We start from the raw sequence: 27,760 nt of genomic DNA on the forward strand, positions 1-27,760 counted from the left end.
ATGGCTCACGTCTGTCATCCCAGCACTTTGGGAGGCTGAGGCGGGTGGATCACTTGAGGTCAGGAGTTCAAAACAAGTTTGGCCATAATGGCGAAACCCCATCTCTACTAAAAATACAAAAAATTAGCCAGACGTGGTGGCAGGCACCTGTAATCTTAGGTACTCAGGAGGGTGAGGCAGGAGAATCGCTTGAACCCGGGTGGCAGAGGTTGCCGTGAGCCGAGACTGCGCCACTGCACTCTAGCCCGGGTGACAGAGTGAGACTCCATCTCAAAAAAAAAAAAAAAAAAGAATATTGCCTTTAACATCTTTGTACAGGTCATTTATGAAATATCTTGAGCCCTGTGATGGCTAAGAGAGACCTTCTTTTTCTTTTTCTTTCTTTTTTTTTTTTTTTTTTTGGAGATGGAGTCTTGCTCTTGTCGCCCAGGCTGGAGTGCAATGGCACGATCTCGGCTCACTGCAACCTCCACCTCCCGGGTTCATGCCATTCTCCTGCCTCAGCCTCCTGATTAGCTGGGATTACAGACCTGCCCCACCACGCCCGGCTAATTTTTCTATTTTTAGTAGAGATGGGGTTTCACCATGTTGGCCAGGCTGGTCTCAAACTCCTGACCTCGTGATCTGCCTGCCTCGGCCTCCCAAAGTTCTGGGATTACAGGTGTGAGCCACCATTCCCGGCCTAAAGAGACCTTCTTCTACTCTGACAATGTGTATTGGAATGTACGTACTCTGATTTTCCATCAATACCAGAATTGCTCAGTTTGGGAGCTAGGTAAGAAAATGGATCCCACAGTATAATAATCATGCCTCATATTGAAAAATACATGCTTGGCCTGGCACGGTGGCTCACGCCTGTAACCCCAGCACTTTGGGAGGTTGAGGTGGGTGGATCACCTGAGGTCAGGAGTTTGAGACCAGCCTGACCAACAGGGCGAAACCCCGTCTCTACTAAAAATACAAAAGTAGCTGTGTGTGGTGGCGCATGCCTATAATCCCAGCTACTCAGGAGGCTGAGGCAGGAGAATTGCTTGAACCTGGGAGGCGGAGATTGCAGTGAGTGAAGATTGCACCATTGCACTCCAGCCTGGGCAACAGGAGCGAAACTCCGTCTCAAAAAAAAGAAAAGAAAAATACATTCTTTTGCAATTTGCAACCTGCCATTTCAAAAATCACAGTCTATATAGGAGACTTTGTGTGAAATTTCTTTTTTTTTTTTTTAATTTGAGACAGAGTCTTGCTCTGACACCCAGGCAGGAGTGCAGTGGCGTGATCTCAGCTCACTACAACGTCTACATCCAGGGTTTAAGTGATTCTTCTGCCTCAGCCTCCCGAGTAGCTGGGATTACAGGTGCCCGCCACCACGCCTGGTTGAGTTTTGTATTTTTGCAGAGATGGGGTTTGTCCATGTTGGCCAGGCTGGTCTCGAACTCCTGACTTTTAAGTGATCTGTCCCCGTCGGCCTCCCAAAGTGCTGGGATTACAGGCATGAGCCACCGCACCCGGCCTTTGTGTGACATTCCTAAACCACAATTTGTTCTCGGTTCTTGAAAATAACACGTATGACACACCTGGTTATAAAAGGTATACTTTACACCACAAGAACAGCATAATTGGTCTGTTTGGTTGAGTTTCCCCTCTCTCCCCACATCCCACACCTTTGGGAATGTCATAAAATCACCCTTATAGGGAAGGCTGATTAGATCAATATGGCATTATTGACTTATGCCTTTTTGTGTTTTTTTGAGACAGAGTCTCACTCGGTCGCACAGGCTGGAGTGCAGTGGTGCAACCTTGGCTCACTGCAACCTCCCCAACTGGGTTCAGGTGATTCTCCTGCCTCAGCCTCCCGAGTAGCTGGGACTACAGGCGCCCGCCACCACGCCCGGCTAATTTTTGTATTTTTAGTAGAGATGGGGTTTCACTGTGTTATCCAGGATGGTCTCGATTGCTTGACCTCGTGATCCGCCCGCCTTGGCCTCCCAAAGTGCTCGGATTACAGGCATCAGCCACCACGCCTGTTCGCTTTGTGACTTCTACCAGCTCACAGAAGTCTCCTGTCTACATAGAACTCCACTTCCCAGCCAGGCTCAGTAGCTCACACCTGTCATCCCAGCACTTTGGGAGGCTGAGGCAGGCAGATCATGTGAGGTTGGGAGTTCGAGACCAGCCTGGCCAACATGGTGAAACCCCATCTCTAGTAAAAATACAAAGATTAGCTGAGTGTGGTGGTGGGCACGTGTCATCCCAGGTACTCGGGAGGCTGACACAGGATAATTGCTTGAACCCGGGAGGCGGAGGTTGCAGTGAGCCGAGATCGCGCCACTGCACTCCAGCCTGGGCGACAGAGTGAGACTCCATCTCAAAACAAACAAACAAACAAAAATACCCATTACAATGCTGTTTTAAGATTGTTGCGTATCAGCTGGGTGTGGTGACTCATGCTTGTAATCCCAGCACTTTGGGAGGCTGAGGCAGATGGATCACGAGGTCAGGAGATCGAGACCATCCTGGTCAACATGGTGAAACCCCATCTCTACTAAAAATACAGAAATTAGCCAGGCGTGGTGACGGGCTCCTGTAATCCCAGCACTTTGGGAGGCTGAGGCAGACGGATCACGAGGTCAGGAGATCGAGACCATCCTGGTCAACATGGTGAAACCCCATCTCTACTAAAAATACAGAAATTAGCCAGGCGTGGTGACGGGCTCCTGTAATCCCAGCTACTCGGGAGGCTGAGACAGGAGAATCACTTGAACCCGGGAGGTAGAGGTTGCAGTGAGCCGAGATTGCACCACTGCACTCCAGCCTAGGTGACAAAGCGAGACTCCATCTCAAAAAAATAAAATATTTAAAAAAATAAAATAAAAGAACTCCACCTCCCAAAGGTATTGGCTAACTCCACGGGCAACAAAAACCATACCCCTTACAGTGCTGTTTTAAGATTCTTCTGTATCTCTTCTAACTCCAACCTGTCACCATTTCAGATCCAAACCCACCAATCACGAACCTAAGGATGAAAGCAAAGGCTCAGCAGTTGGCCTGGGACCTTAACAGAAATGTGACCGATATTGAGTGTGTCAAAGACGCCGACTATTCGATGCAGGTAAATCATACTCTCTATTGTTTTTTATTTTTATTTTATTTATCTATTATTTTTTGAGACGGTGTCTTGCTCTGTCACCCAGGCTGGAGTGCGGTGGCACGATCTGGGCTCACTGCAAGCTCCGCCTTCCGGGTTCACACCATTCTCCTGCCTCAGCCTCCCGAGTAGCTGGGACTACAGGTGTCCGCCACGACGCCTGGCTAATTTTTTGTATTTTTAGTAGAGACGGGGTTTCACCGTGTTAGCCAGGATGGTCTCGATCTCCTGACCTCGTGATCCGCCCGCCTCGGCCTCCCAAAGTGCTGGGATTACAGGCGTGAGCCACCGCGCCCAGCCTAGACTCTCTATTGTTGACAAACAAGACGTTTCCGTCTTCTGCAGGAATCTCAGAACCAATAGTGCTTCCATCGCTGGTGTCATGACTACCTGGTTTCTGCCCCAAAGTCAGCTGTGGGATTTGAAGTGACTTTGGAGGGTCTGGTTCCCCATCCGCGGGATATCTAAGATGGCACGCACTGGACAGGGTGGATATGAAAGTGAAATGAGGCTAAGCTATGAATAGTGGGAAACCAAACCCCACGCTGGGCGCGGTGGTTCACGCCTGTAATCCCAGCACTTTGGGAGGCTGAGGCAGGTGGATCACGCGGTCAGGAGTTCGAGACCAGCCTGGCCAACATGGTGAAACCCTGTCTCTACTAAAAATACGAAAATTAGCCGGGCACAGTGGCTCACACCCGTAATCCCAGCACTTTGAGAGGCTGAGGCAGATGGATCACCTGGGGCCAGGAGTTCGAGACCAGTCTGGGCAACATGGTGAAACCCCGTCTCTACTAAAAATATAAAAATTAGCCGGGCGTGGTGGCGGGCGCCTGTAATCCCAGCTACTCTGGAGGCTGAGGCAGGAGAATCGCTTGAATCTGGGAGGCAGAGGTTGCACTGAGCCAAGATCATGCCACTGCACTCCAGCCTGGGCGACAAGAGCGAGACTCTGCCTCAAATAAAAATCTGATCATCATTAGCATCAAATTAAGCACGGTGTCTCAGCAGCCATCGTATTCCTATCTCTCTCTTAGGCAATGAACAATAGCTATTGCCAGTTCGGAGCAATTTCCTTATGTGAAGTGACCAACTACACCATCCGAGTGGCCAACCCACCGTTCTCCACGTGGATCCTCTTCCCTGAGAACAGTGAGAACAATGTTCATTGTTTGTTTATTCTCTCTCTATTCCCTCCCTCTCTCCCTCTCTCCTTCCCTCTCTCCCTCCCTCTCTACTTCCCGCCCTCCTTTGCTGTGTCTTTTTTGTTTCTCTTTTTCTTTCTTTCTTTTTCTTTTTCTTTCTCTTTCTTTCTTCTCTCTCTTTTCTTTCTTTTTTCTTTCTCTTTCTTTCTCTTTCCCTACCTTTGTTTCTCTTTTTCTTTCTCTCTTCTTCCTTTCTCTTTCCCTCCCTCCCTTTCTCTTTCTTTCTTCCCCTCCATCTCTTTCTTTCTTTCTCTTTCCCTCTCTCCCTTCTTTCCTTCTCTTTTCTTCAATGCTTCCTTCTTTCCCTCCTTCTCTTTTCCTTCTTTTCCTCCCTTCTTCCCACCCTCCCTCCTCCCTTTCTTTCTCTCTCCTTCCTTCCTTCTTCCTTTTTTTCTTTTCTTTCCTTCCCTCCCTGCCTCACTCCCTTCTCTCCTTCTCTCCTTCCTTCCTTCTTTCCCTTCTTCTTTTCTTTCCTTCCCTCCATCCTTCCTTTCTTTCTCCCTTTCTTCCTTTCTTCCTCCCTCCCTCCCTCTCTCTCTCTCCTTTCTCACTTTCTCTCTTTTCTTTTCTTTTCTTGTCTTTTCTTTTCTTTTCTTTCTTTTCTTTCTTTCCAGACAGGGTCTTGCTCTGTTGCCGAGGCTGGAGTGCAGTGGTGCAATCACAGCTTACTGCAGGCTTGACCTCCTGAGCTCAAACAATCCTTCTGCCTCCGCCTCCTATGTAGGTTGGACTACAGCCATGTGCCACCATATGCCCACCTAATTTTTTAAACACTTTTTTTTTTTTTTTTAGACAGAATCTCACTCTGTCCCCCAGGCTGGAGTGCAGTGGCATGATCTCGGTTTACCGCAACCTCCGGCTCCCGGGTTCAAGCAATTCTCCTGCCTCAGCCTCCCGAGTAGCTGGGATTACAGGCACCCGCCACCATGCCCAGCTAATTTGTGTATTTTTACTAGAGATGTGGTTTCACCATGTTGGTCTCGAACTCCTGACCTTGTGATCCACCCGCCTCAGCCTCCCAAAGTGCTGGGATGACAGGCGGGAGCCACTGTGCCCGGCCTCAAGTTAATTATTTTTAAGTTTAATGGATTTCCAGGGAGTTATGCTGTGTTAGAAAAAAAAGACCACTCCAAAGCGTGACACACAGAGTGATTTCATTTATACAACTGTCTTGAAATGGCAAAATTTTACAAACAGAAAACAGTCTCCTGGTTTGCAGGGATATAAGCAGGAGCAAGAGCTGAGAGAGGTGGGTCTGGCTGTAAAAGTGCTCCTTGGGGAGGCTGGGCACCGTGGCTCATGCCTATAATCCCAGCACTTTGGGAGGCCAAGGCAGGTGGATCACCTGGTTGGGAGTTCGAGACCGGCCTGACCAACATGGTGAAACCCCGTCTCTACTAAAAATACAAAAATTAGCCGGGCGTGGTGGCGGGTGCCTGTAATCCCACCTACTCAAGAGGCTGAGGCAGGAGAATCGCTTGAACCCGGGAGGCGGAGGTTGCAGTGAGCCGAGACCACGCCATTGCTCTCCAGCCTGGCCAACAAGAGTGAAACTAGGGTACTTGCCTGTAATCTCAGCTACTCAGCAGGCTGAGGTTGGAGGATCACTTGGGCCCAGGAGATCGAGGCAGCAGTGAGCTGAGATCTCACCACTGCACTCCAGCCTGGGCGACCGACCAAGACCTTGTCTCAAAAAACAAAAAACAAACAAACAAACAAAAAACCGTGAAAGAAAAAAATCTTGATTGGCCAGGCACGGTGGCTTACGCCTGTGTCATCCCAGCAATTTGGGAGACCGAGGCCCGTGGATCACCTGAGGTCAGGAGTTCAAGACCAGCCTGGCCAACATGGTAAAACCCCGTCTGTACTAAAAACACAAAAATTAGCCGGGTGTGGTGGTGCATGCTTGTAATGCCAGCTACTCTGGAGGCTGAGGCAGGAGAATCACTTGAACCTGGGAGGTGGAGGTTGTGGTGAGCCATTGCACTCCAGCCTGGGCAACAAGAGCGAAACTCTGTCTTACACACACACACACACACACACACACACACACTGAGTGAAAGAAAAACATCTGTAATCCCAGCAGTTTGGGAGGCTGAGGCGGGTGGATCACTTGAGGTCAGGAGTTCGAGACCAGTCTGGGCAACATGGTGAAACACCATCTCTATTAAAAATACAAAAATTAGCTGGGTGTGGTAGCGGGCGCCTGTTGTCCCAGATACTTGGGAGGCTGAGGCAGGAGAATCGCTTGAACCTGGGAGGCGGAGGTTGCAGTGAGCCGAGATTGCGCCACTGCCCTCCAGCCTGGGCGACGGAGCGAGACTCTGTGTAAAAATGAATAAATGAATAAATAAATAAAAGAATATGCAGGATCTTTCTGTATTATTATTATTTTTTACAATGGCTTGTGTATCCACTATGGTCTCAAAATACAAAAGGCACTCTAAAAAGCAATTAGAGTTTTTTTGTTTTTCAGATGAAGTCTCACTCTGTTGCCCAGGCTGGAGTGCAGTGGTGTGATCTCGGCTCCATGCAACCTCTGCCTCCCAGGTTCAAGAAATTCTCCTGCCTCAGCCTCCCTAGTAGCTGGGATTACAGCAGCCTGACATCACACCTGGCTAATTTTTTATATTTTTAGTAGAGACGGGGTTTCTCCATGTTGGCCAGGCTGGTCTCGAACTCCTGACCTCAGGTGATCCACCTGCCTTGGCCTCCCAAAGTGCTGGGATTACAGGCATGAACCACCACACCTGGCTTTGTTTTTTTTTTTGTTTTTTGTTTTGGTTTTTTTTGAGACAAAGTCTCACTCTGTTGTTCAGGCTGGAGTGCAGCGGCGAATCTTGGCTCCATGCAACCTCTGCCTCCCAGGCTCGATAAATTCTCCTGCCTCAGTCTCCCTAGTAGCTGGGATTACAGGGGCCCGACATCACGCCCGGCTAATTTTTTGTATTTTTAGTAGAGACGGGGTTTCACCATGTTGGCCAGCCTGGTCTTGAACTCCTGACCTCAGGTGATCCACCCGCCTCGGCCTCCCAAAGTGCTGGGATCACAGGCGCGTGCCACCACACATGGCTAATTTTTGTATTTTTAGTAGAGATGAGGTTTCGAACTCCTGACGGGGTTTTAGTAGAGACAGGGGTTTCGAACTCCTGACCTCAGGTGATCCACCCGCCTTGGCCTCCCAAAATGCTGGGGTGACAGGCGTGAGCCACTGCACCCAGCCCTGATTCAAGTTTTCTTTCATGTTTGTGAACCCAGGTGGGAAGCCTCGGGCAGGTGCGGAGAATCTGACCTGCTGGATTCACGATGTGGATTTCTTGAGCTGCAGCTGGGCAGTAGGCCCAGCGGCCCCTGCTGATGTCCAGTACGACCTGTACTTGAACATTGCCAAGTAGGTGTGCCCTTGGGCAGGCCGGGCTGTCCCTGATGCGGGTGCCATCGGCATGGGGTCATACCCCAACCTTACCGCTTACCGCAGCAGGCGTCAACAGTACGAGTGTCTTCACTACAAAACGGATGCTCGGGGAACACGTATCGGGTGTCGTTTCGATGACATTTCTCGACTCTCCAGCGGTTCTCAAAGTTCCCACATCCTGGTGAGGGGCAGGAGCGCAGCCTTCAGTATCCCCTGCACAGATAAGTTTGTCGTCTTTTCACAGATTGGTGAGTAGCCCAGGACACTCCCTCCCACCCTCAGCTCTGTGATACCACGGCTTTAGCGTCACGCCAGATCCCACGGGACCACGTGGCTCCCAACACAGACGTTGGCCTCTCACATTTCCAGAGGCTGGACGTTGGAGGTCAGGGTGCTGGCTGGCTGGGCTCCTCGGGAGGTCTCTTCCTGGCTTGGAGAGAGGGTCATCTTCTCACTGTGTCTTCATGTGGTGGAGAGAGAGACAGAGATGAAGTTCTGGGGTCTCTTGTTAGAAGGGCACTAACACCATCATGGGTCCCATCATGGGTCATAGGATCCCTCATCATGGGTCCCATCATGGGTCATGGGAACCCCCATTGTGGGTTTCATCATGGGTCATAGGACCCCCTATCATGGGTCCCATCATGGGTCATAGGACCCCCTATCATGGGTCCCATCATGGGTCATAGGACCCCCCATCATGGGTTCCATCATGGGTCATGGGACCCCCCCATCATGGGTTCCACCATGGGTCATGGGATCCCCCATCATGGGTTCCACCATGAGTCATGGGATCCCTCATCATAGGTCCCATCATGGGTCATGAGACCCCCCATCATGGATTCCATCATGGGTCATGGGACCCCCCCCCATCATGGGTTCCACCATGAGTCATGGGATCCCCCATCATGGATTCCATCAAGGGTCATGGGAACCCCCATCATGGGTCATAGAATCCCCCATTATGGGTTCCGTCATGGGTCATGGGACCCCTCATCATGGGTTCCATCATGGGTCATGGGATCCCCGCATCATTGGTTCCACCATGGGTCATGGGATCCCCCCATCATGGGTTCTGCCATGAGTCATGGGATTCCCCATCATGGGTTCCATCGTGAGTCATGGGATCCCCCATCATGGGTTCCATTGTGAGTCATGGGATCCCTTATCATGGGTTCCATCATGGGTCATGGGACCCCCTATCATGAGTCCCATCATGGGTCATAGGACCCCCTATCATGGGTTCCATCATGGGTCGTGGGACCCCCCCCATCATGGGTTCCACCATGAGTCATGGGACCCCCCATCATGGATTCCATCATGGGTCATGGGACCCCCTATCATGAGTCCCATCATGGGTCATAGGACCCCCTATCATGGGTTCCATCATGAGTCATGGGACCCCATCATGGGTTCCACATGGGATCCCTCATCATTGGTTCCATCATGGGTCATAGGATCCCCCATCATAGGTCCCATCATGGGTCATGGGACCCCCCCCCATCATGGGTTCCATCATGGGTCATGGGACACCCCCCCATCATGGGTTCCATCATGAGTCATGGGATCCCCCATCATGGGTTTCATCATGGGTCATAGGACCCCCATCATGGATTCCATCATGGGTCATGGGACCCACCCATCATGGGTTCCACCATGAGTCATAGGATCCCTCATCATGGGTTCCATTATCAGTCATGGAATCCCTCATCATGGGTCCCATCATGGGTCATGGGACCCCCCCATCATGGGGGTCCACCCTCATAACTTCAGCCCACCCCAGTCACCTCCGAAAGGCCCCACCTTCTAACACCGTCCAACCAGGGGTTAGAGCTTCAACGTAGGAATTTGGGACAGAAGGACACACACTTTCAGTCCATGATACCCGAGCTCCGGGGAACCTCCCAGGTGGTGAGAATGTCAATATGTCCAGAGCTGACGTGCCCTGACCCCTCGGGCAGGGTGCTCGGATGCTTCAGAAGAGGAGGGGGAAATGAGGAAGAGGAGGAGAAGGACAAGGAGAAGAGAAGGGAGGAGAGGAAGAGCATGAGCAGGGGGAGGAGAAGGAGAAGGAGGAAAAGAAGACAGAGGAAAAGGAGGGGGAGGAGGTGGAGATGGGGAGGGAAGGAAGAGGAGGAAGAGAAGAAAACGGAGAAAAGGAGGGGGAGGAGGTGGAGATGGGGAGGGGAGGAGGAGGAGGAAGAGAAAATGGAGAAAGAGGAAGAGGAGGAGGTGGAGATGGGGAGGAGGAGGAGGAAGAGAAAACGGAGAAAGAGGAGGGGGAGGAGGTGGAGATGGGGAGGGGAGGAAGAGAAGAAAACAGAAAGAGGAGGGGGAGGAGGTGGAGATGGGGAGGGGAGGAAGAGGAGGAAGAGAAAATGGAGAAAGAGGAGGGGGAGGAGGTGGAGATGGGGAGGGGAGGAAGAGGAGGAAGAGAAAATGGAGAAAGAGGAGGGGGAGGAGGTGGAGATGGGGAGGGGAGGAGGAGAAGGAAGAGAAAATGGAGAAAGAGGAAGAGGAGGAGGTGGAGATGGGGAGGGGAGGAAGAGAAGAAAACAGAGAAAGAGGAGGGGGAGGAGGTGGAGATGGGGAGGGGAGGAAGAGGAGGAAGAGAAAATGGAGAAAGAGGAGGGGGAGGAGGTGGAGATGGGGAGGGGAGGAGGAGGAGAAGAAAGAAGAGGAAGAAAGGAGGAAGAGGAGAGGGTGGAGGAGAAAGAAGAGGAAGAGGGAGAAGGAGACGGAGGAGAATGGAGAGGAAGAGGAGGGGGAGGAAGAGAAGGAGGGGTCGAAGGGTGATGAGGTGGGGAGGGAGAAGGGGGGGAGGAGGAGGAGAAAGGAGGACAGGGAGGAGGGTGGAGAGGGAGGAGGGAGGAGGAGGGGAGAGAATGGAGGAAGGGGAGCAGGAGGGGGAGGAAAAAGGAGGAGGAGCAGAAGGAAGAAGGAGCAAGAGGAGAGGAGGAGAAAGAGGAGGAGGAGGAGGAGAGGGAGGAAAAGGAGGGGGAGGAGGGTGGAGGGGGAGGAGAAGGAGAAGGAGGAAAAGGAGGGGGAGGAGGAGGAGAGGGAGGAAAAGGAGGGGGAGGAGGGTGGAGGGGGAGGAGGAGGAGAAGGAGGAAAAGGAGGGGGAGGAGGAAGAGAGGGAGGAAAAGGAGGGGGAGGAGGGTGGAGGGGGAGGAGGAGGAGAGGGAGGAAAAGGAGGGGGAGGAGGGTGGAGGGGGAGGAAGAAAGAGAGGAGGGAGAAGGAGGGGAGAGGATGGAGGAAGGTGAGCAGGAGGGGGAGGAAAAAGGAGGAGGAGCAGAAGGAAGAAGGAGCAGGAGGAAGGGGAGAAGGAGGAGGGGGCCAGGGCTGGACTTCCTTCCAGGGGCCCAGGGGAGACCCAGACAGACAGCTGGAGACACAGGGCTGGGCTGGGCTGGTAGTCGGGTCACACCTGAGGATGTGGAAGTTCCTGGGGTTCCTGGGAAGAGGAGGATGTCTTGGGCCACTGGGAGAGGCGGGACATCCCCTGGGGGGCTGAGGTGGGGGAGGTGAGCAGCCAGGCAGGGGCCAGGAAGTGGAAGCTCCAGGAGGATGTGCACAAGTCAAAGTGTGGGAGTCTCCAGACTCCGGGGACCCATCCTGAATGATGCAGAGAGGGCCTCCAAGGCTCCAGTGCGCCGCAGGCGGGCACAGGGGCTTGGGAAGTAGGGGTTCGCCCTGGGCAGGGGTGGGGAGTGGGGCAGGCTGCCCAGCGGGGCTGAGCCGAGAGACGCAGGGGGCAGGGACAAACACGTACAGCTGCCAGTCCTCGGAAAAGCTGAATGCCTGATACTTCGGTGAACAAAAGGGTGGTTCTGAAGGCTGCCCTGGTACTTTGCTGAACAAAACGGTGGTTCTGAAGGCTGCTCCTGGTACTTCAGGGAACAAAAGGGTGGTTCTGAAGGCTGCTCCTGGTACTTCAGGGAGCAAAAGGGTGGTTCTGAAGGCTGCTCCTGGTACTTTGGTGAACAAAAGGGTGGTTCTGAAGGCTGCTCCTGGTACTTTGGTGAACAAAAGGGTGGTTCTGAAGGCTGCTCCTGGTACTTCAGGGAACAAAAGGGTGGTTCTGAAGGCTGCTCCTGGTACTTCAGGGAACAAAAGGGTGGTTCTGAAGGCTGCTCCTGGTACTTCAGGGAGCAAAAGCGTGGTTCTGAAGGCTGCCCTGGTACTTCAGGGAACAAAAGGGTGGTTCTGAAGGCTGCTCCTGGTACTTCAGGGAACAAAAGGGTGGTTCTGAAGGCTGCTCCTGGTACTTCAGGGAACAAAAGGGTGGTTCTGAAGGCTGCTCCTGGTACTTCAGGGAACAAAAGGGTGGTTCTGAAGGCTGCTCCTGGTACTTCAGGGAGCAAAAGGGTGGTTCTGAAGGCTGCCCCTGGTACTTTGGTGAACAAAAGGGTGGTTCTGAAGGCTGCTCCTGGTACTTCAGGGAGCAAAAGCGTGGTTCTGAAGGCTGCCCTGGTACTGCAGGGAGCAAAAGGGTGGTTCTGAAGGCTGCTCCTGGTACTTCAGGGAGCAAAAGGGTGGTTCTGAAGGCTGCTCCTGGTACTTCAGGGAGCAAAAGCGTGGTTCTCAAGGCTGCCCCTGGTACTTCAGTGAACAAAAGGGTGGTTCTGAAGGCTGCTCCTGGTACTTTAGGGAACAAAAGGGTGGTTCTGAAGGCTGCTCCTGGTACTTCAGGGAGCAAAAGGGTGGTTTTGAAGGCTGCTCCTGGTACTGCAGGGAGCAAAAGGGTGGTTCTGAAGGCTGCTCCCAGGACAGTGGGGCTCCGAGGGTGCAACGCCAAGGCTCACTCCTCCCAGTGCCCCCAGCACAGCTCAGTCCTGTGTCTCTGCCTGTGGAGTTTCTTTGTTCCCTCTTCCTTTCTGGTGTTTTTCTCTCCCCCCTCCAAATGCATAGGAGAAGTAATTTGAAGTATCTCCAGAAAAAAAAAAAAAAGAAAAAAAGAAAAAGAATTGATTTCTTGTACTCCTAAAAGTGTTTTTCTCATTGCTAGAGATATTAACTCCACCCAACATGACTGCAAAGTGTAATAAGACACATTCCTTCATGCACTGGAAAATGAGAAGTCATTTCAATCGCAAATTTCGCTATGAGCTTCAGATACAAAAGGTAAATTTTCACACCCCTCGCCCCCGTACCCCCGTGAACATCCCTTATTTTTGGTAAGTCACACTCTGGGGCCTTGGAACGGGCAAAAATCTCCTCTGATAACGCCACAGAAGGCACGGATCATTTAAAAAAAAAAAAAAAAAAAAAAAGGCCGGGTGCGGTGTCTCACGCCTGTAATCCCAGCACTTTGGGAGGCCACAGATCGAGACCATCCTGGCTAACGCGGTGAAACCGCGTCTCTACTAAAAATATGAAAAAAAATTAGCTGGGCATGGTGGCACACTCTTGCAGTTCCAGCCACTGTGGAGGCTGAGGCAGGAGAATAACTTGAATCCAGGAGGTGGAGGTTGCAGTGAGCCGAGATCGCACCACTGCACTCCAGCCTGGGTGGCAGAGCGAGATTCCGTCTCATAAAAAAAAAAAAAAAGTTTGAGACTGTATGCGGTCTGTTGTTTTTTATTTTTGTTATTTCTATTGTTATGTGGTTATTTTTATTTCTTCTTGAACTTTCTTTTTTCTTTTGTAGTGATCTACAGATTCAGTGCAAGCTTCCCAAATATTTCTGATCCACAGTTCGTTGGATTAGTTGAACATAAATATTTATTTATTTATTGAGCCACTCTGGCTCTGTAACCCAGGCTCGAGTGCAGTGGCTTAAATCTTGGCTCACTGCAACCTCTGCCTCCCAGGTTCAAGTGATTCTCCTGCCTCAGCCTCCCGAGTAGCTGGGATTACGGGCACCCACCAGCATGCCCAGCTAATTTTTTGTATTTTTAGTAGGAACAGGGTTTCACCATGTTGGCCAGGCTGGTCTCAAACTCCTGACCTCAGGTGATCCACCCGCCTCGGCCTCCCAAAGTGCTGGGATGACAGGTGTGAGCCTCTGGGCCCAGCCCATGTGCTATATTTAGTTTTTATATTTTATTTTATTTTATTTTATTATTTTATTTTATTTTATATTTTTTATTTTATATTATTTTATTTTATATTATTTTATTTTATTTTATATTTTTGAGATGGAGTCTTGCTCTGTCGCCCAGGCTGGGGTGCAGTGGCACGATCTCAGCTCACTGTAACCTCCGCCTCTCGGGTTCAAGCAATTCTCGGCTTCAGCCTCCTGAGTAGCTGGGACTACAGGCACCTGCCACCATGCCTGGCTAATTTTTTTGTATTTTTAGTAGAGACGGGGTTTCACCATCTTGGCCCGGCTGGTCAGGATCACTCCTGACCTCGTGATCCATCTGCCTTAGCCTCCCAAAGTGCTGGGATTACAGGCGTGAGGCACCGTGCCCAGCCATATATTTATTATTTATGCTCAAATACTAATTATTTCTTCTGTAAGTCTAAATCTGCTCAAAAACGTTAGGTCTATTAATTTCTTTTATATTACCAAGTATTTTTTAGCCAATCTGTTTGGGTTTTTTTTTTTTTTAAGAAAATAAATGGCTGGGCCTGGTGGCTCATGCCTGTAATCCCAGCACTTTGGGAGGCCGATGCGGGCGGATCACGAGCTTGGGAGATCGAGACCATCCTGGCTAACAAGGTGAAACCCCGTCTCTACTAAAAACACACAAAAAATTAGCCGGGCGTGGTGGCGGCACCTGTAGTCCCAGCTACTCGGGAGGCTGAGGCAGGAGAATGGCATGAACCCGGGAGGCGGAGCTTGCAGTGAGCTGAGATCGCGCCACTGCACTCCAGCCTGAGTGACAGAGTGAGACTCTTTCTCAAGATAAAAAAAAAGAAATACAGCACAGACTTCTTTCTTTCACTGATTTGAGGGAGCAGGCATAGCTGCAGCCAGAGGCAGAGTCATAGCTAGTCTGGTGTTGCACCCCCCCCCTAGTTCGCTGGCCTGGCATAGGCTGTCTGTGGCTACCCCTGGGTGCATCTGGAAGCAGTCTGGGAGGACAGTGGGTCTTGTTTGTCCACAGGCCCCACGAAGCCCCCTCCCACCAAGGTCTTGCCACAGTGGCCCATAAGAAACCTTTTGGGCCGGGTGTGGTGGCTCATGCCTGTCATCCCAGCACTTTGGGAGGCCGAGGCAGGCAGATCATGAGGTCAAGAGATCAAGACCATCCTGGCGGCCGGGCGCAGTGGCTCACGCCTGTCATCCCAGCACTTTGGGAGGCCGAGGCGGGTGGATCACAAGGTCAGGAGATCGAGACCATCCTGGTTAACACAGTGAAACCCCGTCTCTACTAAAAATACAAAAAATTAGCCGGGCGTGGTGGCGGGCGCCTGTAGTCCCAGCTACTCGGGAGGCTGAGGCAGGAGAATGGCGTGAACCCGGAGGGCGGAGCTTGCAGTGAGCCGAGATCACGCCACTGCACTCCAGCCTGGGCAAAAGAGCAAGACTCCGTCTGAAAAAAAAAAAAAAAAAAAAAAAAAGACCATCCTGGCCAACATGGTGAAACTTTGTTTCCACTAAAAATACAAAAAATTAGCTGTGCGTGGTGGCGGCACCTGTAGTTCCAGCTACTCGGGAGGCTGAGGCAAGAGAATCGCTTGAATCCGGGAGGCAGAGGTCGCAGTGAGCCGAGATCACGCCACTGCACTCCAGCCTGGGTGACAGAGCGAGACTCCGTCTCGTAAATAAATAAACAAACAAACCTTTTGGTCAGGTGCTATTTACCCCAAGCTCATTATTTTGCCCCCACTGCTGCCTGAAGGCCTTTCCAGAGCCCCCACTGTTTTGCTGGTTTTTCTAGAGGGAGAAATTTGAGTTTGGGAGGAGGCTGTCAGGGATGGTCCAGACACTCAAAAGTTTGTTTACTTTTGTCTTGCAGAGGATGCAGCCTGTAATCACAGAACAGGTGAGTGTTCCCTAACCCCAGCCGCTGTACTTGACATTGCAAAGGGTGAGTTTTATTATTAATAATAAAATCATAAAAATATTAACTCTTATTAATAAAATAATGAAAATATTATTAATAATAAATATTATTATTATTATTCACTGTTCAGTGACTTTCATTGGACAGACTCTGAGTGTCACCCTTACTGCGATCTTGCAAAACTGGGATATTTCCCATCCCCAAATTGAGGGATGGGAAAAGGAAGAGTCAGGGATGACACCTCCCAAGGTGTGAGAGCCAGATGCCATGGCTGGCCAGGTGCTGTCCAAACGAGGTCCACCTATTTGCCCCAAATTCCTTACCCTGGGCCAGGCAGCCCCAGTCCAGCAGGAACAAGCTACCAAACCATAGCTCTACCCAGCAGAGACAAGCATTCAGACAGGTGGCCCAGGCCTCAGACAAGCATCCCACACAGAGGACCCTCCACCAGCCCCCGCCTGGGATCTGCAGGAACAGACAGCTGGACCACGGCATTCTCTGTCCCGTCTCTCTCTCTCCATCTCTTTCCCCGTATCTCTCTCTCTGTGTCTCTGAATCTCTCTCCCTTTCTCCCTCCCTCTCTTTCTCTTTCTCTCTCTCGTCTCTATCTCTCTCCCCCTCTCTGAATCTCCCTCCCTTTCTCCCTCCCGGTATCTTTCTGGCTCTCTCCCTGTCTCTATCTCCCCGTTGCCGTCTCTCTCTGTGTCTCTGTCCCTCCCTCTCTCATTCTCCCTCCGTCTCTCATTCTCCCTCTCTCTCTTTATCTTTCTTTCTCTCCTTGTCTCTATCTCCCCCCTCCCTGTCTGTATCTGTCTCTGTATCTTCCTCCCTTTCTTCCTCCATCTCTCTCTCCCAGTCCGTATCTCCCCGTCCCTATCTCTCTCTCTGTGTCTCTGTGTCTCTGTCCCTCCCTCTCTCATTCTCCCTCCCTCTATCTTTCTTTCTCTCCTTGTCTCTATCTCCCCCCTCCTGTCTGTCTGTCTCTGCATCTCTCTCCCTTTCTCCCTCCCTCCATCTTTCTCTGTCTCCTGGTTTCTATCTCCCACCGTCCCCGTCTGTTTCTCCATGTCTGTCTCTGTATCTCTCTCCCTTTCTCCCTCCCTCCATCTTTCTCTCTCTCCCTGTCTCTAGCTCCCCCTCTCCCCATCTCTCTCTCTGTGTCTGTCTCTGTATCTCTCTCCCTTTCTCCCTCTCTTTCTCTTTCTCTCTCTGCCTCTATCTCTCACTGTCCTCATCTGTGTCTCTGTCTCTCCCTCTTTCATTCTCCCTCTATCTGTCTCTCTCGTCTGTATCTCCCCCTCTCCCAGTCTCTCTGTCTGTATCTCTGCATCTCTCTCCCTTTCTCCTTCCCTCTCTTCATCTTTCTTTTTGAAACAGTTTCGCTCTCTTGTTGCCGAGGCTGGAGTGCAATGGCACGATCTTGGCTCACTGCAATCTCCGCCTCCCAGGTTCAAGCGAATCTACTCCCTCAGCCTCCCAAGTAGCTGGGATTACAGGCACTCGCCACCATGCCCAGCTAACTATTTTTTTTTTTTTTTGTATTTTTAGTAGAGACAGGGTTTCACTATGTGGGCCAGGCTGGTCTCGAACTCCTGACCTCAGGCGATCCACCTGCCTCAGCCTCTCAAAGTGCTGGAATTACAGGGGTGAGCCACCATGCCTGGCCCCTCTTTTTATCTTTCTAGCCCTCTCCCTGTCTCTATCTCCTCCTCTCACTGTCTCTCTCTCTCTTCCCCTCTGTCTCTCTCTCCCTTCCCCTCTCTCTCTCCCTTCCCCTCTCTCTCCCTTCCCCTCTCTCTCTCTCCCTTCCCCTCTCTCTCTCTCCCTTCCCCTCTCTCTCTCTCCCTTCCCCTCTCTCTCTCTCCCTTCCCCTCTCTCTCTCTCCCTTCCCCTCTCTCTCTCTCCCTTCCCCTCTCTCTCTCTCCCTTCCCCTCTCTCTCTCTCCCTTCCCCTCTCTCTCTCCCTTCCCCTCTCTCTCTCCCTTCCCCTCTCTCTCTCTCCCTTCCCCTCTCTCTCTCTCCCTTCCCCTCTCTCTCTCTCCCTTCCCCTCTCTCTCCCTTCCCCTCTCTCTCTCTCCCTTCCCCTCTCTCTCTCTCCCTTCCCCCCTCTCTCTCTCCCTTCCCTCCTCTCTCTCTCTCCCTTCCCCTCTCTCTCTCTCCCTTCCCCCCTCTCTCTCTCCCTTCCCCTCTCTCTCTCTCCCTTCCCCTCTCTCTCTCCCTTCCCCTCTCTCTCTCTCCCTTCCCCCCTCTCTCTCTCCCTTCCCCTCTCTCTCTCTCCCTTCCCCTCTCTCTCTCTCCCTTCCCCTCTCTCTCTCTCCCTTCCCCCCTCTCTCTCTCTCCCTTCCCCCCTCTCTCTCTCTCCCTTCCCCTCTCTCTCTCTCCCTTCCCCTCTCTCTCTCTCCCTTCCCCTCTCTCTCTCTCCCTTCCCCCCTCTCTCTCTCTCCCTTCCCCCCTCTCTCTCTCCCTTCCCCTCTCTCTCTCTCCCTTCCCCTCTCTCTCTCTCCCTTCCCCTCTCTCTCTCCCTTCCCCTCTCTCTCTCCCTTCCTCTCTCTCTCTCTCCCTTCCCCCCTCTCTCTCTCTCTCCCTTCCCCTCTCTGTCTCTCCCTTCCCCTCTCTCTCTCTCCCTTCCTCTCTCTCTCTCCCTTCCTCTCTCTCTCTCTCCCTTCCGCTCTCTCTCTGTCTCTCCCTTCCCCTCTCTGTCTCTGTGTCTCTATGTCTCTCCCTTTCTCCCATTATTTCTCTGTTGTCTCTTTCTTTCTCTGCCTCTGTCTGTCCCCGTGCATTAGTCCATTGTCACTCTGCTGATAAACACGTACCCAAGACCGGGTAATTTATAAACAAAAGGGGGTTCCTGGACTCACAGTTCCACGTGCCTGGGGAGGCTTCACGATCACGGCAGAAGGTGAAGGAGGAGCAAAGGCATGTCTTACACGTCAGCGGGCAACACAGAATGAGAGAGCCGCCGGGCGCGATGGCTCACACCTGTAATCACAGCACCTTGGGAGGACGAGGTGGGCGGACCACGAGGTCAGGAGTTCAAGACCAGCCTGGCCCACATGGTGAAACCCAGCTCTACTAAAAATACAAAAAATTACCCAGACGTGGTGGTGGCGGGCGCCTGTAATCTCAGCTACTCGGGAGGCTGAGGCAGGAGAATAGCTTGAACCCGGGAGGCGGAGGTTGCGGCGAGCTGAGATCGCGCCATTGCACTCCAGCCTGGGCAACACAGCGAGACTCTGTCTCGAGGAAAAAACAAAAAAAAATGAGAGCCGAGAGAAAGGTTTCCCTTATTAAACCATCAGATCTCGTGAGACTTATTCACTACCCCGAGAACAGTGGGGTGGGAAGCTGCCCCCATGATTCAGTTATGTCCTACCCAGTCCCTCTAACAACACATATGAGTTATAAGGGCTACAATTCAAGATGAGATTTGGGTGGGGACACAGCCAAACTACATCACCCACTCTCTCTGTCTCTTTGTCTCTCTATGTCTCTGTTTCTGTTTTTCTCTGTCTCTGTTTTTCTCTTTTCCTCTCTCTGTCTCCTTGTATCTGTCTCTCTCTGTCTCTCCGTTTCTATCTCTGTCTCTCTCTATGTCTCTGTTTCTGTTTTTCTCTGTTTTTCTTTCTCTCTGTCTCCCCTCTGTCTCTTTGTATCTCTGTCTGTCTCTGTCTCTCCCTGTTTCTGTCTGTCTCTGTCCATCACCCACTCTCTCTGTCTCCGTTTCTGTTTTTCTCTCTGTCTCTGTTTTTCTCTTTCCATCTCTGTCTCCCCTCTCTGTGTCTCTTTGTATCTCTGTCTCTCCCTGTCTGTTTGTATCTCTGTCTGTCCTCCTGTATTACTCCATTTTCATGGACTAATGAGGATCCTTACTGCCTCTCCCAGCTCCTGGGGACTCTGGGGTCCCTGGGCTTGTGGCCATATCACTCCACTCTCTGCCTCTGTCTCCACATGGCCTTCTCCTCTGCATCTGTGTCTCCTCTTCTTTTAATTAATTAATTAATTAATTAATTAATTTTTTGAGATGGAGTCTCGCTCCGTCACCCAGGCTGGAGTGCAGTGGTGCAATCTCAGCTCACTGCAACCTCCGCCTCCCGGGTTCAAGCGACTCTCCTGCCTCAGCCTCCCGAGTAGCTGGGATTACAAGCGCCTGCCACCACACCCAGCTAATTTTTGCATTTTTAGTAAAGACGGGATTTCACCTTGTTGGTCAGGCTGACCTCGAACTCCCGACCTCAGGTGATGTGCCCGCCTCAGCCTCCCAAAGTGCTGGGATTACAGGCGTGAGCCCCCACACCCGGCCATGTCTCCTCTGCTTTTAAGGATATTGGTCATTGCATTTAGGGTCCACCCTGATCCAAAATGACATCATCTCAATCTACATCTTAATGACATCTGCCATGAAGAGCTATTTCATCATAAGACCCCACTGTAAGGTGCTGGGGGCTACGACTGTAACACATGAATTTTGGGGAATCACAATGCAGCCTCATTCTTTTGTACCCGTCAAATATGAATGGTCTTTTCTTCTACTTTTTTTTTTGGTTTTTAATTTCAGACAGGCTCTCACTCTGTCACCCACCTCCTGGGCTCAAGGGATCCTCCTGCCTCAGCGTCCGAGTACCTGAAACCACAGGCGTTTGCCACCATGTCGACTCATTTAAAAAAAAATTTGGCTGGGCTTGGTGGCTCACAGTGGTAATCCCAGCACTTTGGGAGGCCGAAGCGGGCGGATCATGAGGTCAGGAAATCAAGACCATCCTGGCTAACATGGTGAAACCCCGTCTCTACTAAAAATACAAAATTAGCCGGGCGTGGTGGTGCACGCCTGTAATCCCAGCTACTCGGGAGGCTGAGGCAGGAGAATCGCTTGAATCTGGGAGGCGGAGGTTGTGGTGAGCCAAGTTCGTGCCGCTGCACTCCAGCCTGGGCAACAAGAGCAAAACTCTGTCTCAAAACAAAACAAACTTTTTTCTAGAGATGGGGTCTTGCTTTGTTGCCCAGGCTGGTCTCAAACTCCTAAGCTCAAGGTATCCTCTCACCTCAGCCTCCCTAGTAGCTGGGACCAAAGGTGTGTGTCACCACGTCTGGTAATTTTTCCTTTTTTTTTTTATTTGGTAAAGATGGGGTCTTGCTATGTTGCCCAGACTGGTGTCAAACTCCTGGGCTTAAGCAGTTCTCCCACCTCAGCCTCCAAAAGTGCTGTGGTGAGAGGCATGAACCATAGGCGCCCAGCCCCTTTTCTTCTTTTATTATTTTATTTATTTATTTATTTAGAGACAGAGTCTCACTCTGTCGCCCAGGCTGCAGTGCAGTGGCACGATCTCACCTCGCTGCAACCTCCACCTCTCAGGTTTAAGCGATTCTCCTGCCTCAGCCTCCCGAGTAGCTGGGATTGCAGGTGCCCGCCACCACGCCCGGCTAATTTTTCTATTTTTAGTAGAGACAGGGTTTCACCATGTTGGCCAGGCTGGTCTCGAACTCCTGACCTCAGGTGATCCACCTGCCTCGGCCTCCCAAAGTGCTGAGGTGAGAGGCATAAGCCACCACACCTGGCCCCTCTTTCCTTCTTTATTTTCTTTTAAACCACAGGTCAGAGACAGAACCTCCTTCCAGCTGCTCAATCCTGGAACGTACACAGTGCAAATAAGAGCCCGCGAAACAGTGTATGAATTCTTGAGCGCCTGGAGCACCCCCCAGCGCTTCGGTGAGTGGGGTGAGCGGGGTGCGCCATCCTGGGTCATGGGAACACAGGCCACCCCCCTTGCCCGCCTGCCTACGGGTCACCAGCTCTTCATTGTTTCTTGGTGTTCTGCCTGCAAAGGAGAGGAGATTCACTCCCCCAGTTTCTGTGATCCCCAAAAGGACCCTGAACCTGATGGTGACCTCACGCCTTGCTCTTAGGAGAGGAAACGTGGAGGGGAAACAAGGTCGTCCCACTGACAGACACCCCCTGTGCCTTGTAATAAAGACCGAGGCGGGCGGATCACAAGGTCAGGAGATCGAGAGCATCCTGGCTAACACGGTGAAATCCCGTCTCTACAAAAAATGTAAAAAATTAGCTGGGCGTGGTGGCGGGCGCCTGTAGTCCCAGCTACTCGGGAGGCTGAGGCAGGAGAATGGTGTGAACCCAGGAGGCGGAGCTTGCAGTGAGCCAAGATCGTGCCACTGCACTCCAGCCTGGGCGACAGAGCGAGACTCCATCTCAACAACAAAACAAAAGGATCGCCTCAGAGTAGAACTTCTGGCCGGGCACAGTGGCTCACGCCTGTCATCCCAGCACTTTGGGAGGCTGAGGTGGGTAGATCACCTGAGGTCACGAGTTCAAGACCAGGCTGACCAACATGGAGAAACCCTGTCTCTACTAAAAATACAAAAATCAGGTCGGGTGCTGTGGCTTATGCCTGTTACCCCAGCTACCACGGAGGCTGAGGCAGGAGAATCGCTTGAATTGTATTCCCTCAAAATTTGTGTGTTGAAACTTTGATCTCCCAGGACCTCCGAATGTGACTGTGTTTGGAGTTGGGGTCTTTAAAGAGGCGATTAAGGTAAAATGAGGTCAGTAGGGTGGGCCCTAACCTAACAGGACTGGGGTCCTCATAAGAAGAGGAGATGAAGACACAGACACACACGGAGGGACGACCCTGTGAGCACACAGGGAGAAGACGGCGTCTACAAGCCCAGGAGAGAGGCCTCAGGAGGAGCCAGCCCTGCCCACACCTGGATCTCAGACCTCCAGCCTCCAAGACGGTGGGAGATTCAGTGTCTGTTGTTTCTAAGCCACCCAGTCTATGGTATTCTGTGATAGCAGCCTCAGATGGCCTAAGACACCTCAGAAGAGATGAGGACACAGACACACACGGAGGGACGACCCTGTGAGGACACAAGGAGAAGACAGCATCTCCAAGCCCAGGAGAGACGCCTCAGGAGGAACCAGCCCTGCCCACACCGGGATCTCAGACCTCCAGCCTCCAGGACTGTGGGAGAATCAATTCCTTTGTTCTTTCTTTTTTTTTCTTTTTCTTTTTCTGAGACGGAGTCTCACTCTGTCGCCAGGCTGGAGTGCACTGGTGCGATCTGGGCTCACTGCAACCTCCGCCTCCCGGGTTCACACCATTCTCCTGCCTCAGCCTCCCGAGTAGCTGGGATGACAGGTGCCCGCCACCGTGCCCGGCTAATGTTTGTATTTTTATTACAGACGGGGTTTCACCATGTTGGCCAGGCTGGTCTCATACTCCCGACCTCAGGTGATCCGCCCTCCTTGGCCTCCCAAAGTGCTGGGATTATAGGCGTGAGCCACCGCGCCCGGCCAAATTCCTTTTTTCTGAAGCCACCAGGCTGTGGGACTTTTTTATGGCAGTCCCAGCAAACAGATCCACCCTCGTTCCAAATAAGGTTATCGTCATAGGTTCTGGGGGTGAGGTCATAGATGTATCCTTGTTTTTTGTTTTTTGTTTTTTTTTTTGGAGACAGAGTCTGTCTCTATTGCCCAGGCTGGAGGGCAGTGGCGTGATCACGGCTCACTGCAGCTTCAACCTCCTGGGCTCAAGCAATCCTCTCGGGAGGCTAAGATAGGAGAATCATTTGAACCCGGGAGGCAGAGGTTGCAGTGAGCTGAGATTGCACCACAGCACTCCAGAGCAAGACTCTGTCTCAAAAAAAGAAAAGAAAAGAAATAGGCCGGGCACGGTGGCTCATGCCTGTCATCCCAGCACTTTGGGAGGCCGAGGTGGGTGGATCACTTGAGGTCAGGAGTTCAAGACCAGCCTGGCCAAGATGGTGAAACCCCATCTCTATTAGAAATACAAAAATTAGCCAGGCGTGGTGGCGGGCGCCTGTCGTCCCAGCTACTCGGGAGGCAGAGGCAGGAGAATCTCTTGAACCCGGGAGGTGGAGGTTGCAGTGAGCTGAGATCACGCCACTGCACTGCAGCCTGGCCACCAGAGCAAGACTCTGTCTCAAAAAAAAAAAAAAAGAAAAGGAAAAAATTAATGTACACACACACACACGCATGCACACACACACAAATTCCATGATAAATACAAAATCAAGTTCAAAGCAAGCACACCAGTGCTACCTCTGCTGCCCCTCCACGCTGCCCACACCCAAAGCACCTGCCGGCCTGCTAGGCACAGTGGAAGTCCCTGGCGCTCCCCGTGTCCCGAGCACCAGGCAGACAGGGATCCCTGGTGGTCTTTCAGCTCCCTTAGGGTTCCAGGCTGGGGCTGGGAGGTCCGGACGTCGCTCCGGGTCCCGGTACTCAGGTGGCCCGCAGGTGGCCACTGTCCCTATGCAGGTGGCACTACCGTGGTGTGCCCCCTGGAGGCCACCCCATGTGGCAGCCGCGTCTCTGCTTCCCAGGGCCCCGGGGAGAGCTTACAGTCCCTGGTCCCCCCAGGACGGCCCCTGGTCTGTGATCCTCTCGTCCTTTCCCCCCAGAGTGCGACCAGGAGGAGGGCGCAAACACGCGTGCCTGGCGGACGTCGCTGCTGATCGCGCTGGGGACGCTGCTGGCCCTGGTGTGTATCTTCCTGATCTGCAGAAGGTGAGCCCTCGAGGGCATCCGCAGGCGTCGTTTGTTTCCAGTGTGACCCTGAAAGTTATTCACAGAACTATCCTGAGAATTATTATTATTATTTTTGCGACGGAGTCTCGCTCTTGGGGCCCAGGCTGGAGTGCAGTGGCGTGATCTCGGCTCACTGCAGCCTCTGCCTCCTGGGTTCAGGTGATCCTCCTGCCTCAGCCTCCCAAGTAGCTGGGATTACAGGCACCCAGCAACACACCCAGCTAATTTTTGTATTTTTAGCAGAGACGGGGTTTTGCCCTGTTGGCCAGGCTGGTCTCGAGCTCCTGACCTCAGCTGATCCACCTGCCTCAGCCTCCCAAAGTGCTGGGATTATAGGCGTAAACCACCTCGCCTGGCCCATATTATCATTATTGTTATGATGATTATTATTTTTTGAGTCTTGCTCTGTCACCCAGGCTAGAGTGCAGTGGCACGATCTTGGCTCACCGCAGCCTCCACCTCCCAGGTTCAAGCAATTCTCCTGCCTCAGCCTCCCGAGTAGCTGGGATTACAGGTGTGCAACACTGCCCCCAGCTAATTCTTGTATTTTTAGTAGAGACGGGGTTTCACCATGTTGGCCACACTGGTCTTGAACTCTTGGCCTCAAGTGATCCCCCTGCCTCGGCCTCCCAAAGTGCTGAGATTACAGACGTGAGCCACCGCAGCTGGGCCCTTGATAATTATTCACAAAAGACCAGGGACCAAGTCCTCTCTGCTAGCTGCAGTCCTCCCCTGCCCTGCCCAGCGGGCCTGATATAGTCAGAGGGCGGAAGGCCATGCTTTCTGGTCGGGAAGGGGCCTGGGCTAACGTCAAAGCTGTCTACTTGATGGGCCAGGATCTGTCATGCAGACCAACTCTGGTTTTCAGTCACCAGCTGGGTCACCCCAGGTTCTGTCTCCTTTTTTTTTTTTTTTTTTTTTTTTTGAGAAGCAGTTTCACTTTTGTTGCCCAGGCTGGAGTGCAGTAGCGCCATCTCAGCTCACTGCAACTTCCACCTCCTGGGTTCAAGTGATTCTCCTGCCTCAGTCTCCTGAGTAGCTGGGATTACAGGCACCTGCCACAACGCCAGGCTAATTTTGTATTTTTAAAAGAGATGGGGTTTCTACATGTTGGTCAGGCTGGTCTCGAACTCCTGAACTCATGTGATCCACCCATCTTGGCCTCTCAAAGTGCTGGGATTACAGGCTTGTGCCACCATGCCTGGATAATTTTCTATTTTTAGTAGAGACAGAGTTTCTCCATGTTGGTCAGGCTGGTCTTGAACTCCTGACCTCAGTTGATCTGCCCGCCTTGGCCTCCCAAAGTGCTGGGATTACAGGCCTGAGCCACCATGACCAGCCAGGCCCTGTTTCCTTCCTGCTGGGCATCAGAGGTTCAAATGGGTGCCATGGTGACTTCTGTCTCCCGGGGGAAGGGGGAAAAGGGGAGGGGGAAGGGGAAAAGGGGAGGGGGGAAGGGGAAGGGGAAAAGGGGAAGGGGGACGGGAAGGGGGGGAGGGGGAGGGGGAAGGGGAAAAGGGGGGAGGGGGAAGGGGAAAAGGGGGGGTGGAAGGGGAAAAGGGGGAGGGGGAGGGGGAAGGGGAAAAGGGGAGGGGGAGGGGGAAGGGGGAGGGGGGAGGGGAAGGGGAAAAGGGGAGGGGGAGGGGGAAGGGGAGGCAGGGGGAGGGGAGAAGGAGGGAGAAGGGGGGAGAAGAGGGGAGGGGGAGGATGGGGGAGGAGGAGAGGGGAGGGGGAGGAGGAGAGGGGAGGGGGAGGAGGGGGGACAGGGAAGGGGGAGGAGGAGGGGAGGATGAGGAGTGGGGAGGGGGAGGAGGGGGGAGGGGAGGAGGAGAGGGGAGGGGGAAGGAGGGAGAAGGAGGGGGGAGGGGGAGAGGGAGAGGGAGGGGGAGGAAGAGGGGGAGGGGGAGGAGGCCCTTGCTGCAAGCTGTCTCAGGTCGTAAACTCAGTGACCTGAGGCACCAAGGGTCTGTCTTTGCAGCTGCACCCCTGGGTGGCTCCAGTACCAGCGCCCTGCTCCTTATTAGACACCAACGCCTGCCTACGATGATTGTCGGCGGCGTGTCAGGGCCTCGGGGGCCGGGAATATAGAGACCCCTCCAGTAGGTGACTTAAGTCTTTTGCTCCATCCTGGCACCTCCTGTCCTGGACTGTCCTGGACACGCTGTGTCCCGGATGATGAGCTGGTCGGTGCTGTGTTCAGAGCTGGGCCATTTCTCTTTCCTCCGAGGTATCTGGTGATGCAGAGACTCTTTCCCCGCATCCCTCACGTGAAAGACCCCATTGGTGACAGCTTCCAAGACAACAAGCTGGTATGTTGTTTTTCTCTGCCGTGGGACGGGTCTGGGGGCGTGGTGGCCACTTTGGGAGGCCCAGGCGGGCGGATCGCTTGAGGCCAGGAACTCGAGACCAGCCTGGCCAACATGGAGAAACTCCGTCTCTACTAAAAATACAAAATTAGCCGGGCGTGGTGGCAGGCGCCTGTAATCCCAGCTACTCGGGAGGCTGAGGGAGGAGAATCGCTTGAACCCGGGAGGTGGAGGCTGCAGTGAGCTACAATCGAGCCACGGCACTGTGCCTGGGCGACAAGAGTGAGATGGCCTGGACTAGGAGGCTGGACACCTGTCTGCTGGTGCTGGTGGGCGGCTGGGAAAAGCTGCAGGATGAAGGGAGTGGGGGGACACTGGGCTCCAACCCCACCGTGATCACGGGCCGTCTCCGTGCCCTGCACACCAGGGCAGAGCAGATTTTTTTTTTTAGATGGAGTTTTGCTCTTGTTGCCCAGGCTGGAGTGCAATGCTGCAATCTCGGCTCACCGCAACCTCCACCTTCCCGGTTCAAGGTTCAAGTGATTCTCCTGCCTCAGCCTCCCAAGTAGCTGGGATTACAGGCATGCACCAACACGCCCAGCTAATTTTGTATTTTTAGTACAGATGGGGTTTCACCATGTTGGCCAGGATGGTCTGGATCTCCTGACCTCGTGGTCTGCTCGCCTCGGCCTCCCAAAGTGCCAGGATGACAGGCGTGACCCACCGCGCCCGACCCAAAGTGCTGGGATTACAGGTGTGAGCCACCACGCCTGGCCCGCAGAGCATATCTGAGATGGGACAGGCCCCCGCGGATCAGGACGTGGGCTCTGTTACCTGGGGGTGACCGACTCACCCTGCCTCCTCCTCTCGTCTCTGCAGGTGGTCTGGGAGGCGGGCAAAGCCGGCCTGGAGGAGTGTCTGGTGACTGAAGTACAGGTCGTGCAGAAAACTTGAGACTGGGGTTCAGGGCCTGTCTCAATCTCCCTGGCCGGGCCAGGCGCCTGCACAGACTGGCTGCTGGACCTGTGCACACAGCCCAGGAATGGACGTTCCTAATGGGTGCTGGGCATGGCAGATGCCTGTGTAATTTAGTCCGAAGCTGCCAGGAAGAGGAAAGAACAGAACTTTGTGTGTTTATTTCATGATAAAGTGATTTTTTTTTTACCCA

At 52.7% G+C, this 27,760-nt stretch overlaps 1 protein-coding gene across 5 annotated transcripts in view; it reads left to right on the forward strand.

Annotated features, from left to right (window-relative positions):
- Window positions 1-27,760, forward strand: part of LOC129025656 (interleukin-3 receptor subunit alpha) — a 37,148-nt gene extending 9,388 nt beyond the window's left edge. For 3 of the 5 annotated variants that reach the window (XM_054473204.1, XM_054473205.2, XM_054473207.2), the window contains 10 exons: window positions 2,988-3,106; window positions 4,180-4,294; window positions 7,606-7,738; window positions 7,826-8,010; window positions 12,772-12,887; window positions 15,674-15,700; window positions 21,313-21,427; window positions 24,160-24,265; window positions 26,514-26,595; window positions 27,472-27,760. In XM_054473204.1, the coding sequence (XP_054329179.1) occupies window positions 2,988-3,106; window positions 4,180-4,294; window positions 7,606-7,738; window positions 7,826-8,010; window positions 12,772-12,887; window positions 15,674-15,700; window positions 21,313-21,427; window positions 24,160-24,265; window positions 26,514-26,595; window positions 27,472-27,546 (1,073 nt within the window). In that variant the 3' untranslated portion in view covers window positions 27,547-27,760. Of the gene's footprint in view, window positions 1-2,987; window positions 3,107-4,179; window positions 4,295-7,605; window positions 7,739-7,825; window positions 8,011-12,771; window positions 12,888-15,673; window positions 15,701-21,312; window positions 21,428-24,159; window positions 24,266-26,513; window positions 26,596-27,211; window positions 27,347-27,471 lie in introns of all 5 variants that reach the window. The other 2 variants (XR_008497210.2, XM_054473206.2) reach the window with 2 other exon arrangements.

Source organism: Pongo pygmaeus, chromosome X (genome assembly GCF_028885625.2).
Source record: "Pongo pygmaeus isolate AG05252 chromosome X, NHGRI_mPonPyg2-v2.0_pri, whole genome shotgun sequence".
NCBI lineage: Eukaryota > Metazoa > Chordata > Mammalia > Primates > Hominidae > Pongo > Pongo pygmaeus.